The sequence below is a fragment of the Tachyglossus aculeatus genome, chromosome 5, assembly GCF_015852505.1.
Source record: "Tachyglossus aculeatus isolate mTacAcu1 chromosome 5, mTacAcu1.pri, whole genome shotgun sequence".
NCBI classification, from domain to species: domain Eukaryota; kingdom Metazoa; phylum Chordata; class Mammalia; order Monotremata; family Tachyglossidae; genus Tachyglossus; species Tachyglossus aculeatus.
Window position 1 is genome coordinate 49,918,584 of NC_052070.1, and position 24,306 is coordinate 49,942,889.

The window sequence follows — 24,306 nt, forward strand, 5'->3', positions numbered from 1 at the left end:
ACAGGATCCCCCTGCTTGCTCCAGAGCCACTGCTGTCCCTTCCCAGGTTCCTCTTAAAACAGGTGCCCCTTCCAACGCACAGAAATCTGCGGCGGGAGCCAAGGTGGAGAGAAGCCGGAGGCGGAAAATTAAAATGTGGGATATAATTGCACCTGAGGCCTTATCCATTCCGGATGGAGGACACACCTGCTTAAATCCAGGCTGCCCACAATAAACCCAGATGAAGGGCCACCCCGGCTTTGACAGTTTGGAATCCAAAGCTATTCTACTCAATAAACCACAGGCAAGAGTATCAAGGGGAGTGGAGTCTGTCTTCCAAGATGAAGTGGGTGGAGGTTGCCTGGGGGGCATTTTCAGTAAACATTTTGGAGCTTTGGGGTGGCATACTAGATTAAGGAAAAGATTGTTGGCATGTTTATCATGGAGATGGCCAAAACAGCATCTCTATTTCCTTTGCCTTGAAAATTTCAGCCGGTCTTTACTGAAGCGCTGACCGAGTCTGCAGAGCATTCTGGATACCTGCTGCTGTCCATTTGTCAAATGACTACACTGCTGAGAAGCTTAACAACCTCCACCTCCCAGGGAAACACAGCAGCAATAAGCAACAAGGAAACAATAAGTTCTAATGAGTGCAGAAAGAGTGAGCCAAGGGAAAGTGAGGCCGGTTCCCGTAGCTACAATTCACGGGGAGTTTGGGGGGCGGGGGGAAGGAATATCGTTATTCCCAAATGCCCAACACTCCTCTAAATCGGTGAAAGAACCCAGCAGGATGCAAGCATCGTTGCTGCTCTCCAGATTGCTCTGAGGAACAGCAGAGGGATTTTTTTTAAAAGGCCTTTGAGACAGTGACAAGACCCTCCTGGAAACAGGCTTATTGCCGGGTTCTCGAAGGGGAGACGGCAGAGGGAGAACCGGTGAGAGCACTTAGCCCAAGTGTAAAATATGCACTGGACACCAAGTCACAGCTAAAGTGGAATATAGTACATTAAAAGAGCTCCCAGAGGGAGCTGGGGATAAAAGTCTCCTATTCCCCGGGTCCCTGCAGTTATATAATCTTTTTGGGAGTTGAAAACTCTTCTTGCTCATACCCTGCTGGCTGACTCTTTCAAGCCAGCCTCTGGCAGGACCCTGATTTAATAGAATGTGCTTACTGGAAACTCGCACTTTGCAGTCCTCTTTCCTAGCCTCCAGTCTGAGCTCCCAGGGGAGGGAAGTCTCCCTCCCCACCTTCTCTCGCTTGTCTTCTGGCCTGGCTTGTGCTGACTTCACCCTGGAGGCACCTGATCTTCCCAGATGAACTGGGAGGGGCTAGAGACCCAAGCATGGCCTCGGTCCGGGGGTGGGGGGGGAGGTACCGGGGAAGCGAACAATATTTAAGATGCTGAGCTTGACAGAGGACATAGGCTGAGGAGGGAGGGCTGCAGAAATGCCCAACTAGACTCCTCTTTGAGGAACTCTGAAAAAAGGGAAAGAGAAAAAGAGCAAGAACAACTCTAGGAAAAGAGAGAGAGAGGGAGAGAGGGAGAGAGGGAGAGAGAGAGCGAGCGCACAATAAATTCAGGGCTTGAGTTTGCAAGGGCGTTTTGCAAATTCGTCACAGATATTTCTCTCCGACTCCAGCAAAGGACCTCAGAACCCACAGGGCCAGATTCATTCGTTCATTCAATCGTATTTATTGAGCGCTTACTGTGTGCAGAGCACTGTACTAAGCGCTTGGGAAGTACAAGTTGGCCAGATCTGGCCCCACTTGGGCCCGAGGGAGATGCGGAGGAAGGGGCTCCCGTCCTGGCTTTGCATCTTAACCGTGGCCGCGGCCGTCTGTCCGGCATGGCCGCAGAAGCCCCCTAAGCGCAAGGGGCCCGGGGGGGCCGCCCCGTTCAAAGCCGCCGGCTGCTGCGAGGAGATGAGGGAGCTTACGGTCCAGGTGGCCAACCTGAGCGGCCTGCTACAGGACCTGACCAGGAGGCAGGAAGGGGATTGGGTCAACGTGGTCATGCAGGTGATGGAGCTGGAGGGCAGCGCCAAGAAGATGGAGACGCGTCTCCTGGACGCAGAGAGCAAGTACTCCGAAATGAACAACCGGCTCGGCATCATGCAGCTCCAGGCAGCCCAGACGGTCACCCAGACCTCGGCGGGTAAGGGGGAAGCTTCTGCGCTTCTCACGCCAACCTTAACCCCAAATGATCAAATAGCCCACCCCTCCTCTCGCCACTCCTTGCCCATGCTTCCTGTTTACGTGGCAGATTGACAATCCATAAGGGATTCGTCGGGCAGCGGGCTAGCTGACTAGTAATGAACCCCCCACCATACATTTTAAGGCTCAAATAGTAATAATAATAATAACAACAGTGGCATTTGTTAAGTGTTTACTATGTGCGAAGCACTGTTCTAAGCGCTGGGGGTATACAATAATACCCCACTGTTGGGTAGGGACCATCTCTATGTGTTGCCAACTTGTACTTCCCAAGCGCTTAGTACAGTGCTCTGCACACAGTAAGCGCTCAATAAATACGATTGAATGAGTGAATGAATAATAATGAGAATAATGGCATTTACTAAGCACTTACTATGTGCAAAGCACTGCTCTAAGCGCTGGGGAGTATACAATAATAATAATAATGGCATTTATTAAGCACTCACTATGTGCAAAGCACTGCTCTAAGCGCTGGGGAGCATATAAGGTGATCAGGTTGTCCCACGTGGGGCTTACAGTTTTAATCCCCATTTTCCAGATGAGGTAACTGAGGCCCAGAGAAGTTAGGTGACTTGCCCAAAGTCACACAGCTGACAAGTGGCGGGGAGCCGGGATTAGAACCCATGACCTCTGGCTCCCAAGCCCGGGCTCTTTCCACTGAAACAGTAGCTTTCTGTTGTGTTGCTAAGACTATTTTCCCCCCCCCAGGCACTACTTGAAAAGGCTGCGGACACCTCTTGCTCTTCCTTTTAGGAATTTGGGAGACTTGACTGTTGTTCTTGATGTCCTTGATGTTCTTGATGTGCTTGATGTCAAGCGCTTAGTACAGTGCTCTGCACACAGTAAGCGCTCAATAAATACGATTGATGATGATGATGTCCTGTGTGACCTTGGGCAACTCACCTAACTTTTCGGGGCTCCAGCTTTCCCAGGAGAAAAAGGTTCCTCTCTCTTGCTGCTGCTTTCCAAGTGGGCTCGAGCCCATTAACAATTAGCGCTGCAGCAGCAAGCAGACAATGATGCAGATAGACTGCTGTTTATACGCTGCGATCAATAAGTTTCTTCGGCGACAGACCTCTTGATGCCCTCATTGCCCGGGGGGAAGAGCCAGAAATAATGACAATTTGCACAGGCTTGGGAGTCAGAGGTCGTGGGTTCTAATTCCGGCTCTACCACTTATCATCTGTGTGACTTTGGGCAAGACAATTAACTTCTCTGCGCCTCAGTTACCTCATTTGTAAAGGGGGATTAAAACATGGGACAACCTGATCACCTTATATCCTCCCCAGCGCTTAGAACAGTGCTTTGCACACAGTAAGTGCTTAATAAATGCCGTTATTATTATTATTATTATTGTATCCCCCAGCGCTTAGAACAGTGCTTTGCACATAGTAAACGCTTAACAAATGCCACTGTTATTGTTACTATTTGAGCCTATTATTATTATTACTGTTATTATTATAATAATATATATTATATTATAATGAGCCTGTTATTATTACTATTTGAAGGGGGATTAAGACTATGAGCCCCACGTGGGACGACCTGATTACCTTGTACCTACCCCAGCGCTTAGAACAGTGTTTGGCACATAGTAAGTGCTTAAAAAATACCATTATTATTTTTATTATTATTATGTCCTCTCCAGGTTCTTACTGCTTTTAATAGCAGCTAAGAAAGAGAATCTCCCTAAAATCCTAAATTCCTTTGAAATCTAAGATCATAGAGGCTGGCCACAGTTCCCATCACTCCATCTCTCTCTTTTTAAGAAATAAAAACAATTTATTAGGAAGTGATTCCAATTTGCTTGGCTCAACCCAGCTGGCCTTCAGCGATTTAGCGCTCTCCTTTCGCGCTTCATTTCTCTTTCAGAGAAATTTAAGAAGCAGGTAGGAAGAGATGATTTACAAGCAAAAAATTCTACAGGTCTGTAATCTTTTACTGTCAACAAAGTAGCTTTCCTCATTACCAGTTGCGGAGAAAGTAATAATTAACACTCAGTGATGGAAGGCTAGCTTTAACCAGTGAGCTACTGGATACAGTTTAGTTTAAATAAAGATATACAGAATCTTCCAGGTGCTGAAATAAGAATCACAGCAGATAAAGAGCGCTTCTGGATCAGAAAAGCAACCTCAGGCCATTCTACAGAGGAGTTAGGTAACGAGATGAAATGAAAACTGGCATCCAGAAAACCTGCTGAGAAGCAGGAATTCAGAAATCAACATGTTATTTCTCCCCCAAATAGCTGAAACTAATTTTGCAGGACCTCTCCACTACCCTGGTCTGTCCCTTCTCCTAAAGAGCAGTCCCACCCAGCTAACCAGCTAAACTTTTAGACTGTGAGCCCGCTGTTGGGTAGGGACCGTCTCTATATGTTGCCAACTTGTACTTCCCAAGCGCTTAGTACAGTGCTCTGCACACAGTAAGCGCTCAATAAATGCGACTGAATGAACGAATGAACCTCGGTCTGTTCTGACCCCGAGAGAGAGCTATTGGACACTGCCAGTGGGGAGGATGGTGGCCAAAGAGGCGGAGCAGAAAGGCACTGCTGAAATTGAGAAAACAATGCCCGGTGAAGGGAGAAATGGTTAAGCTCAATAAACTTGCCGCCCAGCACAGTTCTCGTGGTAAAATCAATCAATCATATTTATTGAGCGCCTACTATGTGCAGAGCACTGTACTAAGCGCTTGGGAAGTACAAATTGGCAACATATAGAGACAGCCCCTACCCAACATTGGGCTCACAGTCTAAAAGGTAAAAGCTGAGGGAACCCAAAATGAGGCACTGCAGAATTCACAGGGAAAATCTGATTTGTAGCAAGAGCTTTTGGGCAACCTAATACATCCCTCCCACTGGGCCAATTGCTCTCCCCAGTCCAGGCTGGCTCCCTTCCCTAACCTTTTCCGACGGCGTCCTCCCACTCTAGGGAGTCAGCAGTTCATTAGGATCATTTTCTGTTGCCGCTTGTACTTCCCAAGAGCTTAGTACAGTGCTCTGCACACAGTAAGCGCTCAATAAATACGATTGATTGATTGATTGATTTTCTGGGATCCCAGAAGAGGAGAATGCACTGGGAGTTACAGCGAGGCCCTTCATGCGTTTGCCTAATGTGTCGGGGAGTAAAAGTTGACTAGAAGCCGGGGCAGGGACATCTGTTCTCAAGGTGGTCACTGATGCCGCTGGGCAATATTTCAACCCCTGGAGTCCAGGGTTTGGCCGTGTGGCAACAACCCGGAATCTAAAGCCAACGGGAGGGAATGGCGCTTCGGATTCTTTCCCTTGAGCGGTTCACCTGGGTGCTCTACATGGAAAAAGATCGGAGTGGTGTGGGGCGGGAATAATGGAATGGCCTCTGAATGGAGGCCACCGCACAGTCAACAAAATACTGGTCATGCGCTCATGGCCAAGCAGGGGCCATATTCTCAGTCCGGGCAGGCCCAACTGGCTGGGCAAGGCAAGCCGAAGGCTCAAGTCTGTCAAGGCTAGACACGGTGGGCTGCAGGCAGCCCCTAGGGCAGCCAGGAAATACATTTTATTAAGTCCAGAGAAGAAAGCCAAACTGTTCAAGGCAGCTCTGTTTTCCTGTTTTAATAATACTGTTTACTGCATTTGGGAGATCCCTAGAGGGTTAACTTGAAGCTATGTTCATTTGGATCTAGGTGTCTGGCATTATTAAAAATGCTAGAAAAATGAAGGTTTCAAGTAGTGGAAATAATAATAATAATGATGGCATTTATTAAGCGCTTACTATGTGCAAAGCACTGTTCTAAGCGCTGGGGAGGTTACAAGGTGATCAGGTTGTCCCACGTGGGGCTCACAGTCTCAATCCCCATTTTTACAGATGAGGTAACTGAGGCACAGAGAAGTTAAGTGACTTGCCCAAAATCACACAGCTGACAATTGGCAGAGCCGGGGTTTGAACCCATGACCTCTGACTCCAAAGCCCGTGCTCTTCTCCACTGAGCCACGCTGCTCAGTGTACAATATTACATTGTAAAAGAGTGTGAAATAATAATAATAATAATAATGGCATTTGTTAAACGCTTACTATGTGCAAAGCACTGTTCTAAGTGCTGGGGAGGATACAAGGTGATCAGGTTGTCCCATGTGGGGCTCACAGTCTTAACCCCCATTTTACAAATGAGGTAACTGAGGCCCAGAGAAGTGAAGTGACTTGCCCAAAGTCACACAGCTGACAAGTGGCAGAGCCGGGATTAGAACCCATGACCTCTGACTCCCAAGGCCGGGCTCTTTCCACTGAGCCACGCTGCTTCTCGACCTGTTCTGTTTTGTGCAACTCGAGTCCCCGTTTGCCTTCACCAAGTCCCCCCCACAAAGGACCCAGTTTGACTCCGTTTGGGCAAGTCACTTCACTTCTCTGTACCTCGGTTCCCTCATCTGTAAAATGGGGGTTAAGACTCTGAGCCCCGTGTGGGACAAGGGACTATGTCCAACCCGATTATCCTGTATCTCCGCAAGAGCTTAGACTAGGTGCCTGGACAAATACCATAATTATTATTACTATTATCCCAGTCTTGGGACATCTGGGGAGTTGTTAAATGAATCAAACCACAGATACCTTCCTCTACCAACGAGGCTACGATACCGTGTCTTTTAAAAATCAGCGCCTCTGAGCTGTCTCATTCGCTTTGCTATTAAATCGCCCCGGTAACGAGGTTTTTTTGTTTTCCCCCCTACTGGGGGATGGGGAGTTTGAAGTATGAGAGGACGACTACGGGGCCTGACAGTTTTGCTCTGACATGGGGGTGCTTCAAGGCCATGGATCAAAGTTGTAGAAACCAAAGAACTCCCCTGAACTACCTGGTTGCTGGTTCCACAACACAGTTCACACTCAGGCTCTGCAGCCCCTTTCCCTCCTTCTCCGGGAGTCCCAGCCCCATTTCTATGCCCACAGCCTGTCTGTTGCTTGAGCCGATTTGTTTCTGCAAGCAGGTAAGCGCCACAATCCTAAAGCCCCTCAGTCAGTCAAGACACATGGGGAGGGTCTTTGGCAGGGCCAGAATTCACTTCTTACCGCTGCCATTACGTGGGGGCTTCCTGCCCCTGCAGCCAAAGGGAGATTTTTTCCAGCAGAGAGTCTGAAAGACTCCCGCCCCTCATCAGGGACCCGTATAATATGGAGTGGTGATAAACACCCCCTCAGTTCCAGGTAATTAACAGGAAGGTGAATGCCCTCATTGTAAGTTTGGCTCTGGATTCGAGCCCAGTCAGCCCTAGACGGGCCCCGTGGGTGGTCTGACCCTGCTGCTTCACCCTGGATGTTGGTTCTTCTCCCAAACAGATGCTGTCTATGACTGCTCGTCCCTCTACCAGAAGAACTACCGGATCTCTGGGGTTTACAAGCTTCCTCCCGATGAGTTCCTGGGAAGTCCCGGGCTGGAGGTGAGGCTCTTCCCAAGATGGGATTTAAAAAGCAGCGCAGCCCTGGGACCTGTACGGGGACCTAGGAAACTAAAATGGAAATTCCTCCTGGCTCTCGCCAAACCTGAACTCTTGAACCTCTTTTGACATTCTCAGAGGGAGAAGGCTTAACACACATTACACGCAGTTTCTTTCTTTCTTTCAGTCAGGGACACAAGGCAGAGGCAAGATCATCCGCAGTTTAGCACCAGGGAAGTGAACACGCAGAACAGGAAACACTCAGAATCTCCAAAGGAGATCTTCAGTAATAATAATAATAATAATAATTACGGTATTTGTTAAGCTTTTACTATGCGCCAGGTGCTGTACTAAACGCTGGGGTGGATACAAGCAAATCAGATTGAACAAAATTCCCTGTCCCCCATGGAGCTAACAGTCTTAACTCCCATTTTACATATGGAGAAGCAGTGTTGCTCAGTGGAAAGAGCCCGGGCTTTGGAGTCAGAGGTCATGGGTTCAAATCCCGGCTTCGCCAACTGTCAGCTGTGTGACTTTGGGCAAGTCACTTCACTTCTCTGGGCCTCAGTTACCTCATCTGGAAAATGGGGATTAAAACTGTGAGCCCCCCCGTGGGAAAACCTGATCACCTCGTAACCTCCCCAGAGCTTAGAACAGTGCTTTGCATGTAGTAAGTGCTTAACAAATACCGTTATTATTATGAAGTAAATGAGGCACAGAGAAGTGAAGTGACTTGCCTAAGGTCACCCAGCAGACAAGTGGCAGAGCCGGGATAAGAACCCAGGTCCTTCGGACTCTCAGATTTGTGCTCTACCCACTAAGCCATGCTGCTTCTCTTTACTATTTTGTACAGCCAAAATGACATCTAAAACCACAGCTGGCTCGATTATATTGCTCCTTTAAATTAGCAGAATAAAGTTCTCTCACTACCACCGATAGGCAAACTCAACTCCCTAAACAAAAACATATTCTGGGGGATATCAGCGAGTCAAATAACTCGTTTGAAGCTAACCTGCCCCACGCTAGTCAAAGAGCATCACCATTCTCTTGCCTTCAGGTGTTCTGTGACATGGAGACCGAAGGCGGGGGTTGGACCATCATCCAGAGGAGGAAGATCGGTCTGATCTCCTTCCACCGGGACTGGAAGCAGTACAAGCACGGCTTCGGGAACATCCACGGGGACTTCTGGCTGGGGAATGAGCACATCCACCGGCTTTCCCGACGTCCCACCGTGCTCCGGGTAGAGATGGAGGTAATCGAACACCCCACGAGACGCAGTAAGGATGAGGCACAGAAACACCCTGGTCATACCAGTCGCTGGATGGTTAGGATGGAACTCTGACTGGCACTGGGTCCCATTCTGGGCATAGTTTGATAAATAATACCTCCACCTGTGCCCAGTTATATAAATAAAAAATTGATAAATAAAACCTCCATTTTTTCAAATGATACCAGCTAAGCACTTACTATGTGCCAAGCACCGGGGTAGATACAAGCTAATCAGATTGGACAAGTCTGTGTCGCACACGGGGCTCACAGTCTTAATCCCCATTTGACAGATTAGGTAACTGAGGTGCAGAGAAATGAAATGACTTGCCCAAGACCACACAGCAGACAACTGGCGGAGCTAGGACTAGAACTGACCTCCAGGACCGTGATCTTTCCATTAGGCTGTGCTGCTTCTCTGAGTGCCGGGGGCCCTTGCTAACCAGATACTTGCTTACTTTTGAATTCGTCACCAAAGAGTGCTTCAACCCAAGAAGCGCAAGGCACCCCCATCCATTTCTTTCATACCTACTCATGATATCCCCGACGGAGGTAGGGAAAGTAGCATCACTCACATTCTGCGGGGAAGAAATTGCGGACCAGATACCCACAGTTAATAAGCAGTGATGGAGCTGGGCCTAAAATCCAGGAAAAGCAGAGGAGGAGTGGACATGTTGGATCCCGAAATCCATCCCTCTCTCTCTCTCTCGAGGCAGATGGGGCCTCGGGAGAGGCCAATGAAGGCATCATGTCCGGTCATTCTTCTAACCAGAGTTGTTTCTGCCACTCCGGCAGGACTGGGACGGAGACAGCCGCTACGCTCACTACAGCCGCTTCACCCTGAGCAATGAACTGAACAGCTACCGGCTCTTCGTGGGGAACTACAGTGGTACTGCTGGGAGAGACGCTCTCCACTACCACAACGACACGGCCTTCAGCACCAAAGACAAGGACAACGACAAGTGTCTGGACAACTGCGTGAACTTCCGCAAAGGTGAAGCAGAGACGGGGAAAGGAGTGTAGGATGGGGCCAAAAGGCAGGCAGGAAACACAAGGAGCCACGTGACTCTTAAAAGGGAAAGAAGCAGGAGTCACTAAACAGCCAGAGACCAAACACAGAGCAAAAACTCGGGTTTTGGGATCTCGCGGCTCCTCAATCTGATCAATCGGATTTACTGAGCGCTTACTGTATGCAGCGCACTCTATTAAGCCCTTTAGTCGGTAATAATAACGATGGCATTTATTAAGCGCTTACTATGTGTAAGGCACTGTGCTAAGCACTGGAGAGGTTACAAGGTGATCAGGTTGTCCCCCATGGTAGACACGTTCCCTGCCCTCAGTGAGCTTACGGTCTAGAGGATCCAAAATCTTTTCCAAACCATCATTAACGATCCCTGACAGTTGAACAGCATCTAACCCCAAAGCAGTGAAATTCACCCAGCGTTTGACCGAGCTGATAATAATAATAAGAATAATAATAATAATGATGGCATTTGTTAAGCACTTTCTAGGAGCAAAGTACTGTTCTAAGCACTGGAGAGGTTACAAGGTGATCAGGTTGTCCCAGGGTGGAGGGGCTCACAGTTTTAATCCCCATTTTTCAGATAATAATAATAATAATGATGGCATTTATTAAGCGCTTACTATGTGCAAGGCACTGTGCTAAGCGCTGGAGCGGTTACAAGGTGATCAGGTTGTCCCCCATGGTAGACACGTTCCCTGCCCTCAGTGAGCTTACAGTCTAGAGGATCCAAAATCTTTTCCAAACCAGCATTACCGATCCCTGACAGTTGAACAGCATCTACCCCCAAAGCAGTGAAATTCACCCAGCGTTTGACCGAGCTGATAATAATAATAGTAATAATAATAATAATGGTATTTGTTAAGCACTTCCTATGAGCAAAGCACTGTTCTAAGCACCGGGGAGGTTACAAAGTGATCAGGTTGTCCTGGGGTGGGGGGGCTCACAGTTTTAATCCCCATTTTCCAGATGAGGTAACAGGCACAGAGAAGTGAAGTGACTTGCCCAAAGTGACTCAGCCGACAATTGGCGGAGTGGGGATTTGAACCCATGGCCTCTGACTCCAAAGCCCGGGCTCTTTCCACTGAGCCACGCTGCTGATGACTTCCTTTACGCTCTTCCCATTAGGTGGCTACTGGTACAATTGCTGCACAGACTCCAACCTCAATGGGATTTATTACCGCCAAGGTGACCACACAAAGCACACGGATGGCATCACTTGGTACGGTTGGCACGGTTCGAGTTATTCCCTCAAGAGGGTGGAAATGAAAATCCGGCCCGAAGACTTTAAGCCCTAGGGGGAAACCACGCTCCACGGTGGGACAAAGGAGGGTGGGTGGGGAGGAGCGAAAGGCGGCCCACAGAAAAAGAATCAATACCACTGATTATTTCACCCAAGGGGTGCACGCCTCTAGGGAGTTTAATTCAATCTTCACGGTACACATCGGCACCAACAGAGAATGCAGCAAACAAGAACAGACATTTCAATTCCACTGAGTTGGAATCGCTATAGTGGCCTTCTTCTCAGCAGATTAGATGGTTAGAATGGCTTGGTCAGTACTTCTGGGCGCAGAATATAATAATAATAATGGCATTTATTAAGCGCTTACTATGTGCAAAGCACTGTTCTAAGCACTGGCGACGTTACAAGGTGATGGGGTTGTCCCACAAGGGGCTCACAGTCTTAATCCCCATTTTACAGATGAGGTAACTGAGGCACAGAGAATCGTATTTTCAATCATATTTATTGAGCACTTACTATGTGCAGAGCACTGTACTAAGCGCTTGGGAAGTACAGATTGGCAACATATAGAGACAGTCCCTACCCAACAGTGGGCTCACAGTCTAAAAGAGTGGGCTCACAGTCTAAAAGAAAAGTTAAAGTTAACAGAGAAGTTAAGTGACTTGCCCAAAGTCACACAGCTGACAATGGGCACAGCTGGGATTTGAACCCATGACCTCTGACTCCAAAGCCCGGGCTCCTTCCACTGAGCCACGCTGCTTCTCTGAAGCAGCAACTCCAGTAAAAATGCCCTGCAGGTAAGGTGGCCCTTGCTTTTCAAGCATGATTCTTGTCAAGACGAAAGCAATTCATTCATTCATTCAATCAATCATATTTATCGAGCGCTTCCGGTGTGCAGAGCACTGTACTAAGCGCTTGGGAAGTAAAAGTTGGCAACATATAGAGACGGTCCCTACCCAACAGCAGGCTCACAGTCTAGAAGGGGGAGACTGTGTTTCCCTTTGTCCAAAGTCTCGCCTAAATAAGGGCAGAAAACAAGTCTTTTGCCAAGAAGAGCTATACTATTTCAGTCTCTCAGAGTTGGGGAGGCTGCAAGGGGGATATTTCTTACTTTAAAACCCCGGGAACTTCCCTCTTTAACAGAAGATCGTTCTGCTGGATGTTCATTAGCTGGCCTGTGCCAGAGCAGCCAGATAAAAACCCTTAGGGAACTAGTGATCCCAAGGGCTAAGATCTCATCTTTGAAACCCCAACCACCTAGTTCAAAGAGGAATTAGTTTGGCCCAGGAGTTTCATACAGGGATCAAAAGGAAGCTGGTCTAAATCACTCTTCACAGAATGTCTAGTGGACTGAGGTCATCATTAATTGGAGCTTAACAGTCGCTGAACTTCACAGCCGCTTCTATCAAAAACCCATTATGGAAATGTGGGCCAAACTATTCAATATTCTAAACTCTGGTTCTATAAGATGCCCGTTAAGTTTACAACGAAGACCCAGGAGAAAAGGAAAATCAGGCTTAGTGCAAGAAAAAGATATATTATCCCATAATGTGTTATTTAAGGCCATAAGACAGGGGAGGATTCTCTTGCAAAACAAAGTGGAAATAAGAGGATTTTTAAGATTGAAATGATGTGTACATCTGCCAGAACCCAGGATATTTTAAAGCCTTTCCCCATAGTTTCTACATACTTACTTTATAATCCTCTAATTCTGGCAGTTTCTTTTAACTTCTAGCAGTCACACATTCTTTGGAAGATACTTAATGCTTTGCTTTATATGTGGTTTAAGGACACTTCGGGGCAGTGAGGTTCACAGGAGGGTGGGGAAGTTTGGAGAAGCAATACTGGGGAAACCACAGAATACTGAACCAAAAAAAAAAAAATCAAAGCTTCGGTTACAGAGAGAGAAAGCTTCAGTCAGTGTCTGACACTTAGGACACCTATAAATAAATTTAGTTCTAGGATGGGTATTTTATTTTTATCTGCTTGGAATTTGCTATTCAATAACACATATTTTAGCGTGTTTTATTTCCTTAAATATGGGAGTCTAAAGAGCCACTTCTCCAGCAGATAGAGAAAATGTTAATATGCCTATTTTTATTCCCATAATAAGGGCAGAAGGGCTGATCTTAGCCTCAATTTAAGATCCAGCCTCGTCTGTAATGGTTACTGAAGGATCGACCACTCAATGGTATTTATTGAGAACTTACTGTGCGCAGAGCACTGAACTAAGCGCTTAGGAGAGTACAATACAAAAGAGTTGGAAGACACGTTCCCTGCCCACAGGGAACTTATAGTTTAGAGAATTGTGAGGAGGAGAGAAGAAAGCCTTCTGACCAATGCATACACTGTAAATAAGCACCTTGCTACGTGAAGGTATTTTTTAATGAAATGTTCCAACTTTTCTTTGTTTCTAAAATAAATTCTTTAACACTCAGACTTGTCCAATGCTGGTCAACCTTTTCTCTGCTTTATTGGGAGGTAAGGTAAGGCTTGGTGAGAGAGAGAGAGGGGGAGAGAGAGAATGCATAATAATAACTGTACTTGTTAAGTGTTTACTATGTGCCAAACATTGCTCTAAGCAATGGGGTAGATATAAGTTAATCAGGTTGGACCCAGTTCCTAACCCACATGGGGTTCACAGTCTTAATCCCCATTTTACAAATGAGGTAACTGAGGCCCAGAGAAGTTAAATGACTTGCCCAAGGTCACACACAGCAGACGTGTGGCAGAGCTGGGAGTAGAACCCAGGTCCTTTTGACTTCCAGGTTTGTGCTCTACCCACCAAGTCATGCTGTGCAGCGTGGCTCAGTGGAAAGAGCCCGGGCTTGGGAGCCAGAGGTCATGGGTTCTAACCCCGGCTTCGCCGCTTGTCAGCTGGGTGACTTTGGGCAAGTCACTTCACTTCTCTGGGCCCCATTATCTCATCTGTAAAATGGGGATTAAGACTGTGAGGCCCCACATGGGACAACCTGATCACCTTGTATCCTCCCCAGCGCTCAGAACAGTGCTTTGCACATAGTAAGCGCTTAAATACCAAAATTAAATTATTATTATTATTGGGGGGTGCGAAGGGAGATTCTCAGATCACTCTGCGACCTCTCCAGTGGACAGTGAAACCAAGAGGAGTTTTGAGCAGTGAAAGGCTGGAGATGGGACTGTCCACCTTAGTAGCCCTAAGCACAAGCACTAGCCAGCCAACAATAGCAGGAGAATAAACGCTAGCCCACCCTAGTACTAACTTTCAACTTCTACTGCTCCATTGTGGGCAGGGACCTTATAATGATGGTATTTTTTAAGTGCTTACTAGGTGCCAAGCACTGTTCTAAGCACTGGGGTAGATACAAGGTAATCAGGTCATCCCACATGGGGCTTATCTACCAACTCTTCTACTGTCCCCTCCCAAGTGTTCAGTATAGTGCTCTGAACACAGTAATCGCTCAATAAATACCACTGACTGACCACCTCTACTTTTCAGATGAGAAAATACAGGCAAAGAGTCTTGTTCCAAGCTATAGAGGTGAAAACCCAATCTAAGAGGGCTGATTGCCAGACACTTGTTCTAATTGTAGTATCCAATCCACCAAGGGTATTTTAGGGCCTGGGTGATGAACCTGCATCTACCCGAGTGCTTGGTACACAATTGCTTAATGAATACAGTAATAATAATAATTATGATAATATTAATAATCTCCTCGGACCTTCCAAAGCCACTTCCACCAGAATTGAGAGATCTGGAAGCTGAAGTTTCTCTGAACTTTACCAATCTGAGTGAGGTCTCTTTGTGCTCAGCTCGCTCCAATCAATCGTATTTGAGCGCTTACTGTGTGCAGAGCACTGTACTAAGCGCTTTGAAGGCCATAGTTCCATCCTCTAAAATGGCAGAGGAGAAGGTGCCCCCGGGCTGCCCCTGCCGCACACCCCATCGTCGATAGAAAGGCGTACAGCAGGTACTGCAGAGAGTCTTCCGAGCTGCATGCCTCCTTCCAGCTTCTCACAGCTGACACCCTGCAGAGCTGCAGCCTCTCTCATTTTGTTTTTAGTTGAGCCGACATCTCCATCAGGACAGCTTAGAGAGGATAATGTGGGTCCAGGGATGAGCCATTCCAATATCGCGAGTCTCCCGGATGTCTCCAAAGTTATTCCGCACTTCAGACCCTTTCCCAACACAACCCTTCCTGCTCTCTTGAGTGAGACTCGAGGGACTGTCCCCCCCAGACTGTGGCACGACTGCTAATAGATGCAGAGCTGCTGGGAAAAGAGAGAGGCACTTCTAGGGGCCACGTTTCCACTTTGCCATGGTCGGAGCAGATGAGGGTCGGCTCTGTCCCCGACCCAGTGTGTGAGAGGCCTCCATTCAGCTGCCCAGGAATAGTCTGGTTACGAACTGCTCCGTAAAACAATCAATCATATTTATTGAGTGTCACTGTGTGCACAGAACTGCGTTAAGCATTTGGGAGTGTACAATATAATAATAATAATTATGTCTCCCCCCTTTTAGACTGTGAGCCCACTGTTGGGTAGGGACTGTCTCTATATGTTGCCAATTTGTACTTCCCAAGCGCTTAGTACAGTGCTCTGCACATAGTAAGCGCTCAATAAATACGATTGATGATGATGATGATGATGATGATGATGATGAGTATACAATGTAATAATAATAATTACGGTATTTGTTAAGCACTTACTATGTGACAGGCACTGTTCTAAGTGCTGGGATGGATACAAGCAAGTTGGGTTGGACACAGTACCTGTCTCACACGGGGCTCACAGTCCAAATCCCCATTTTACAGATGAGGGAACTGAGGCCCAGAGAAGTGAAGTGACTTGCCCAAGGCCACTGAGTAGACAAGTGGCAGACCTGGGATTAGAACCTATGAACTTCTAACTCTCAGGCCCATGCTCTATTCACGACACCACTCTGCTTCTCTCTCTCTATAACATAGAATATATATATATATATAATTGTAATATAACAATATTACAGACACATTCCCTACCCACAACAAGTTCACAGTCTAGAGGACCACACACAGTCCAGGTCTCCAACTCATTTGCTAGAACACAAGCGCAACTGTGCAAACAAATGAAGAGGAACCTGGTAGATGATGATTTAACTGCTAGGACGGTGACCTCTGGAAGAGTTTAAAATTTGAACTAGGCACTAAAACCCTTGCAGAGCTGTTGCTTCAAGCTCTTTTTTTATGCTCAATGTCTCCGCACAGTCTCCGGAAGCCAAAATTCTCTCCAAGGCTGGATGGAAGGGTCAGAGTGCCCCTCCGTAGGTAGGGTCCACCTTTCACAGCAAGAGGACTGATAGATCGGGATCCACTCCAGCCTCTTTAGGGTATCAGTCAGACCAGAAATGGAATGGATTCTCAGAAGTTTTCACCTTTGTCTCCGGTACAAAAGCGTGGCTTTAGGTAAGGCCTTTTTTTTAAGTGAGCCAGCTTGTCTCAAAGAGCCTTCACGCTAGCCCGTTTAGGGCGCACAGGTGGGACTGAGTTCAAACAACAGTCACCGGGCCTGAATCCAAAGAGTCGCCCATTAAAAAGCCCCCTCTCATCTTGGAGGAGAAGGGGGTGCACCAGAACTCCAAGTCTTTCTGCCAGGCCTGAAGCCCCCACCATTTTTCAGGAGCAGGGACAACTCTCCCAAGGCCTGGCCTGCTTGCCATCGTCTCCACTCTGCCTCTGGTCCGACCCCTGGACAGTGAGTCCCGCCACCCTCGCCTGCTATTGAATCGGCTGGAAGACCTTTGCCCCAGAGAACGGGGTGGGAAGAGGAGTGAAAACCCGGAGAAAAGAAATAAATCAGACTCAAAATAACTGGGAAAACAGAAACCTTGTGCTTTTGAAAAATGGAAATGCACTTTAGTCCTCCCTCAAGAGAAGATGATTAGAAGCATGATTGCCGTTTTTTACCCACTTCACAGAATTGGAGGGCTGAAAGAAGCTCGGGTAGGGTTGAATTTAGATCACTTAAGACACAAGAGCCTAGCCAATTCTCGAACATCCCCAGGGTCGGAAATTCTCCAATCTCTTTAGCACCATTCCTGCATCTCATCACACCTTCAGCCACAAGGTCTTCACTATGTCCAGGCTCTAACTTTTTCCACCTGGCAAAAACTTCTACTTTTCCTCTCTTTCACCTGTAATGCACTCAACACTAGTCAATTAAGCTTTTCTGATTCATGTTTCTGTCTTTAAAGCATCTAATCGGAGGCCTGGGTTTGGGATTCAGCTCATCCTGGACATATAACTAAGAGACACCACTAAAAGACTGATGGATCAACAACCAGGACAGCTTATTAAAAATAAAATGAAATCAGCAATAAGGAGCAGCAGATTTTTACAAAATGATTTTGGAAGACTCCCTGCAGGCAAAGAGCTTATAAGGCAGATCAAACTGCAGACTGACTTTGGACGTGAACTTCACCGAGGTCAGAAGGGCTTACGACCCTGGCTTCAGCTGCACGCAGGAATGTGAAAGGACGGGAGCAATCTTCAGGGAGTTTTGACAAAATGTGAAGAAAACTGTTTGCCATTCTCCTTGTTCCGAGAAGCAGAAGGATCAATTAGATGGCTTTGCAGCCCACTTACAGTTCTACAACTCTATCGCAGGGATAAATGCGCACGTTCCAGTGAGCAGCTGGATGCCTTTCACATATCTACTCTATTTATTTTATTTTGTTAGTGTGTTTGGTTTTGTTCTCCGTCTCCCCCTTTTAGACCGTGAGCCCACTGTTGGGTAGGGACTGTCTCTATATGTTGCCAACTTGTACTTCCCAAGCGCTTAGTACAGTGCTCTGCACACAGTAAGCGCTCAATAAATACGATTGATGATGATGATGACCAGTCACCCCCTTGCCTCTCGTTGTACGGTGACAGGCGGCCGATCTCCTCTATCTCCCCATCGGCCCCTTGCCCACGTCCTTCCTCAATCCTGGAATTCCCACTCACTTCATATCAGAGGGTTCACCACTCTCTTCACCTTCAAAGCTGCTTAGAGAAGCAGCGTGGCTTAGTGGAAAGAGCACGGGCTTGAGAGTCTGAGGTCGTGGGTTTTAATCCCGGCTCTGCCACTGATGATCAGCTGTGTGACTTTAGGCAAGTCAACTTGACTTCTCTGTGCCTCACAGTTACCTCATCTGTAAAATGGGGATTAAGACTGTGAGCCCAACGTGGGACAACCTGATTATCTTGTATCTAATCCGGCGCTTAGAACAGTGCTCGGCACATAGTAAGCGCTTAACAAATACCATTATTATTATTATTCAAAACCTTCTTAAAAATCCCATCTCCTCCAAGAGGCCTTCCCTGATTAAGCCCTCATTTCCCCTTCCCTGCTCTCCCTCTGCATTGACTAATGGCACTTGGCTGGGCACCCCTTAAGCATTTTGATACTTGCTCCAATCCCCCAGTGTGTCCGTATCCTTACACTCTACTATTTTGCCATCTGTATTTTATTTTAATATCTGTCTCCCCTTGTAGACTACAAGCTCCTCTTTTTTAATAGTATTTGTTAAGCACTTACTATGTGCCCCAAGAGGCCTCCCCTAAACCCTCATTTCCTTTTCTTCCATTCCCTTCTGCATCACCCTGATTTGCTCCCTTTATTCACCCCCTCCAAACTCAGCCCTACAGCACTTATGTACATATCCATAATTTATTTATAATAATGCCCGTCTCCTCCTCTAGACTATAAAATCATTATGGGTAGGAAAAGTGTCTGTTATACTGTTCTCCCCCAAGTGCTTAGTACAGTGTTTTTCACCCAGCAAGCACTCAAATACAACTGCTTGACTGCTTTTTAAAAGGTGCAGTGTAGATACAAGATAAACAGGTTGGACAGTCCATGTCCCATGTAGGGCTCACAGTTTTAATTCCCATTTTACAGATGAAGTAAGGTGGCTTGCCCAAGACCACACAACAGACAAGTAGCAAAGCTGGGACTAGAACGTAACTCCCCCCGAGGCCTGTGCTCTTTCCACTAGGCTGCTCCTTGTGTTTATGCTGTACCAACAATATTATTTTATACTTTCCCAAGCACTTAGTACAGTGCTCTGCACAGAAAATACTCAATAAATACCACTGACTGATTTACTGCCCTGACTGCCCCTACCCTTAGAAATGCCAGGCATGTAGCCTGCCATATGTGCACCCATGAGAATTGATAATCCTTCTTCATTTGAGGGGAAAAATCCATCACCAACATTTACAGAGATTCAACTTCTTCCATGGAAAGAAAAGATTCTAAGTAGCACACGGGCAACTATTTTATTGCCCGGGATCAAATTATCCCATTTTCTTCATGGCAACTTGAATATAAACACTCTGAGTACAAAATAGGCTGTTTTTGGTGAGAGACAAGAAATAAGCATCTCACTATTCTACAAAAATCCAATACCCCTGGTAGAGATGTGATTCTATTGCCAATATTCTTCTTTCCTTTTGATAGGAACAACCTCTAGCTTCCCAACTGAGATCACCCCATGGATCTCATGACTTCTGAGGGTTCTCTCAAACAGAGGGAACTTCAGGGTCCAGCAGGCTTTTCCAGCCACAGGATGGGCTTTTTCACTGAACGATTTTGCTAACACTATCTGCTGTGAAATGATCAACAACATTAGCATTTAAACAAGATAATTACGCCACAAAGTTAATACCCTATGAAGATGACTGGTGGAAATTCAGATTTCCCCTCCGCGGACCTTTCATTCTGCTTGCGGCTCCTCAAAGACATCGGGGCCCCTGTTTGGGAACCAACGCTTCTTACAGCGTTCCCTTAAAAGAGGGAACCCAGATAAACAGGAGGGAAAGATCCCAAAATCCTCGAATCTGCCTGTCTTTCCACATGTGCCAAGTCCCCTAATGGTGCAAGACAGAGGCATCAGAGCAACTTAGAGCTGACACATTCATTCACTCAATCGTATTTATTGAGTGCTTACTGTGTGCTAAGCACTTGGGAAACATCCAACCAACCCTGTGAAGAACCCAAATGGCTGTGCTCTGTGCCTCCCTCCCAAAGTGAGTGCTTTGCTTTCTGGTTCGCCTTTGACAACAGGGCCTGATTCTCACATGAAACTCAGCTGCCTATCAGCCAGAGAAACCCCCGGAGTTTCTCTACCCCTTTGGTCCTGAAATGGCTGGGAAACTGTTTTTGGGGGGGTATTTGTTCAGCACTATGTGTCAGGCACTGTTCTAAGCGCTGGGATAGATGCAAAGTAATCAGGTTGGACACACACTCCATGTCCCACTTAATCCCTATTTTCTAGATGAGGTAACTGAGGCACAGAGAAGTGACTTGCCCATGGTCACACAGCAGCCGGGATCAGAATCCAAGTTCTCACTCCCAGGCTCGTGCTCTACGCCACTTCCAGATGTGTTTTGCCGGAGGCTAGTTAGCCGAGCCTGGGAAGGAGGCCGGAACTCAGGTGCCAAAAGACAACAACAAGGGGGGGATCCGAAGGGGGCCAGCTGCGACCCCGACTCCCGTCTAACTCAGCCAGAAGGGACCTTGGAGGGGCCTCCAAGTCGGCCAAGTCTCCTCTCTCACCCAGCCTGGCTCCCGGGAAGCGTGAGACGGACGATTTTGCAAGAGGAGAGCAGTTCAAGAGGGTTTATGGCCTACCTGATGAGCGATTCTAGGATGGCGGGGCTGGGGCCCTTCTGGAACTCCAGCTCTTTGTAGTGTAATGCCTTGGCATACGCTCGGCACTTGGCCGCTCTCTCCCCAAGCAGGACGATACCGTTGTCGTCTCTCAGTGGCAGCGGGCCCTGGAGAGGGGGAGATCCCAGGAAAGCGGTCGGTGGGGCAGGAAGAGGAATGGAACCGCTCCGCTCCCCAGTTCCTTCAGCCCCAGTCGGTGTAGTGGGAAAGGAGGGTCTTACCTTATCGCTGTGCTCCATGAATTCAGCCAGGTTCAGGAGGGTTTGCGTGACTTCTGCTATGTCCTGGGAGGTCAGGGCCAGCTCAATGCTCCGAATCAGCTCATCTTGCTGGTCTTCATTCAGCTCAGACCAACAGGACACAAATGCGGCATTGAAGAGGTCCCTGAGGGAAGACGGGGGAGGAAGTTGAGAGACCCGACCTGTCAGAGTATCTCCCTCCTCTGTGCGAATGGGAAGGACCAAATGAAAGGAAGGAAACTTCTGGAACAACAGCAGACTGTCGCGGCTAAGGAAAAATCAGACTGCTTGCCGAGTCTTCTGGCACGCTCCAAAGCAGGGAGAGGGTGGCAGAGCAGCTTCAGCTCCCGCAGTGGGCAGGACCCGCTCGGAACCCTTTCTGGCTTTCAAAAGTAAAATCACAACTCCTGGGTGGCCACCAGCAATTTATCAGCCGGAACTCAAGTCTTGCAGAGGTGCTACGAAGCGCGATCCAAATCCCCAGGACCCAAGGGGACTGAACGAGCTTCTTTGCCACAGACGAGGGCTCAGAAGACAAAGAGGTTCATTCAATCGTATTTAGTGAGCGCTTACTGCATGCAGAGCACTGTACTAAGCGCTTGGGAAGCACAAGTTGGCAACATATAGAGACGGTCCCTACCCAACAGTGGGCTCACAGTCTAGAAGGAGGTTCCATCTCTGAGGTCGTTTCAGTGGCTTACAATCACGACTTGGGCAGTGATGACTTCGGGATCTTCTGTTGCGGCTTTAATCCTACCGCTCTTTCTGCTGAAGGGAGAGCTGGAAACTGCTTTAAGCAGCACTTCATCCACAACAGTTGTGCATGACAGTGAGCCTGAGGGCTCAATATTACCCGGAAAATTTCTGGTATGTGTCGTTGCAAAAAAAAAAAAAAAAAAAAAGAATCCAACAGAAATGTCCTCCTGAGGGATGCGGGGAGGGCTGAGGTTTGCCATAGGATAGGTGAAGGTGGACTAAGGTATATGAGGTGTCTACCAACTCATTTGCATTATACTCTCCCAAGCACTTAATAAAGTGCTTAGCATTTGGTAAGCGCCCAATAAATACCATTGATTGGTTAATGGGGAATAAGCGTGGCTCAGTGGAAAGAGCCCGGGGTTTGGAGTCAGAGGTCAGGGGTTCAAATCCCGGCTCCGCCAACTGTCAGCTGTGTGACTTTGGGCAAGTCACTTCACTTCTCTGGGCCTCAGTTCCCTCATCTGTAAAATGGGGGTTAAGACTGTGAGACCCCGTGGGACAACTTCCCCAGTGCTTAGAACAGTGCTTTGCACATAGTAAGCGCTTAATAAATGCCATCATTATTATTATTATTATTATTATTAATGTACATTTTCTAGTTTCAAAGGTCAATTAGTTATAGTCTATATAGACATCACTGACCCACTGCAGATGAGTGTGTGTTCTGAAGACACAGGAAGTAGGAGTGTGGTTCCTTGGCTGAATATGTGAAGTCTGCACGTAGATGCTCCAGTTCTACGGCACTCCGGGCCAGGCAGCGACATTTAGATTGCATCTCCTTGAGGACAGGGATCATGTTCTAGACTGTGAGCCCGTTGTTGGGTAGGGACTGTCTCTAAATGTTGCCAACTTGTACTCCCCAAGCGCTTAGTACAGTGCTCTGCACACAGTAATTGCTCAATAAATACGATTGAATGAATGAATGTCTAACCCCACTGAAGTCTCCCAAGTGTTTAGCTCAAGATTTTGTACAAAGGAGATCAATCAATCAATCAATCATATTTATTGAGGGCTTACTGTGTGCGGAGCACTGTACTAAGCGCTTGGGAAGTACAAGTTGGCAACATATAGAGATGGCCCCTACCCAACAGGGGGCTCACAGTCTAGAAGGGAGAGAGATGCCCCACTGAAGTCTCCCCAAGTGTTTAACTCAATGTTTTGTACAAAGGAGATGCCCCACTGAAGTCTCCCAAGTGTTTAGCTCAATATTTTGTACAAAGGAGATGCTCAATAAATACTACTGATCGATTGATTGTAGTCTCTCTTGGAAACCTCAGGGTATCACAACCTTTCTGAAACTGAGGGGCTGGAAGTCCCACCCTTTTACTCTGCCTTGCAGGGGTGAGCCACCTTTTTCTAAATGGTATTTGTTAAGGGCTTACAGGCAGGTGCTGTACTAAGCACTGGGAGAGATACAAGCTAATCAGATTGGACACAGTCCATGTCCCACATGGGGCTCATAGTCTTAATCCCCATTTTCAGACGACGGAACGGAGTCCCAGAGCAGTGAAGTGGCTTGCCCAAGGTCACACAGCAGACAAGTGGCGGAGCCGAGATTAGAACTCAGGTCCTTCTGATTCCCAGGCCCGGGCTCTATCCGCTAGGCCACGCTCTTACTTGCAGCGTGGCTCAGTGGAAAGAGCCCGGGCTTGGGAGTGAGAAGTCATCATCATCAATCGTATTTATTGAGCGCTTACTATGTGCAGAGCACTGTACTAAGCGCTTGGGAAGTACAAATCGGCAACATATAGAGACAGTCCCTACCCAACAGTGGGCTCACAGTCTAAAAGGGGGAGACAGAGAACAAGACCAAACATACTAACAAAATAAAATAAATAGGATAGATATGTACAAGTAAAATAAATAGAGTAATAAATATGTACAAACATATATACATATATACAGGTGCTGTGGGGAAGGGAAGGAGGTAAGATGGGGGGGATGGAGAGGGGGACGAGGGGGAGAGGAAGGAAGGGGCTCAGTCTGGGAAGGCCTCCTGGAGGAGGTGAGCTCTCAGCAGGGCCTTGAAGGGAAGTCGTGGGTTCTCATCCCGACTCCGCCACTTGTCAGCTGTGTGACCTTGGGCAAGTCACTTTGCTTCTCTGTGCCTCAGTTACCTTATCCGTAAAATGGGGGTTCAGACTGTGAGCCCATGTGGGACAATGTGATCACCTTGTAACCTGCCCAGTGCTGAGAACAGTGCTTTGCACGTAGTAAGCGCTTAATAAATGCCGTTATTATTATTATTGTTATTATTACTCAGCGCTAGCAACATGACTTACTCTGTTACTGTCGCTCTTAAGATCTCAATCAATCAATCAATCGTATTTATTGAGCGCTTACTATGTGCAGAGCACTGTACTAAGCGCTTGGGAAGTACAAATTGGCAACATATAGAGACAGTCCCTACCCAACAGTGGGCTCACAGTCTAAAAGGGGGAGACAGAGAATAAAACCAAACATACTAACAAAATAAAATAAATAGAATAGATATGTACAAGTAAAATAAAT

General features: G+C 47.3%; 2 protein-coding genes across 2 annotated transcripts in view; one reads left to right on the forward strand and one right to left on the reverse strand.

Annotated features, from left to right (window-relative positions):
• Window positions 1–24,306, reverse strand: part of MTOR (mechanistic target of rapamycin kinase) — a 174,929-nt gene that overhangs the window by 85,346 nt on the left and 65,277 nt on the right. Inside the window, exons 26-27 of the mRNA XM_038746139.1 lie at window positions 21,019–21,181; window positions 20,759–20,904 (exon numbers count right to left, since the gene is read on the reverse strand). Coding sequence (XP_038602067.1) covers window positions 20,759–20,904; window positions 21,019–21,181 — 309 coding nt within the window. The remainder of the gene's footprint in view (window positions 1–20,758; window positions 20,905–21,018; window positions 21,182–24,306) is intronic.
• ANGPTL7 (angiopoietin like 7) lies at window positions 1,763–11,183 on the forward strand. The gene is made up of 5 exons (XM_038746140.1): window positions 1,763–2,135; window positions 7,498–7,598; window positions 8,653–8,847; window positions 9,657–9,855; window positions 11,011–11,183. The coding sequence occupies exons 1-5, from the start codon at window positions 1,763–1,765 to the stop codon at window positions 11,178–11,180; spliced, it is 1,038 nt and encodes a 345-aa protein (XP_038602068.1). The 3' UTR covers window positions 11,181–11,183.

Bases quoted from the DNA above. Each gene is read 5' to 3' on its own strand.
- ANGPTL7 (XM_038746140.1), top strand. From the start codon at position 1,763: ATGCGGAGGAAGGGGCTCCCGTCCTGGCTTTGCATCTTAACCGTGGCC. The intron at 2,136-7,497 runs GTAAGGGGGAAG...TCTCCCAAACAG, and splicing joins GGTCACCCAGACCTCGGCGG to ATGCTGTCTATGACTGCTCG. The intron at 8,848-9,656 runs GTAATCGAACAC...CCACTCCGGCAG, and splicing joins TGCTCCGGGTAGAGATGGAG to GACTGGGACGGAGACAGCCG.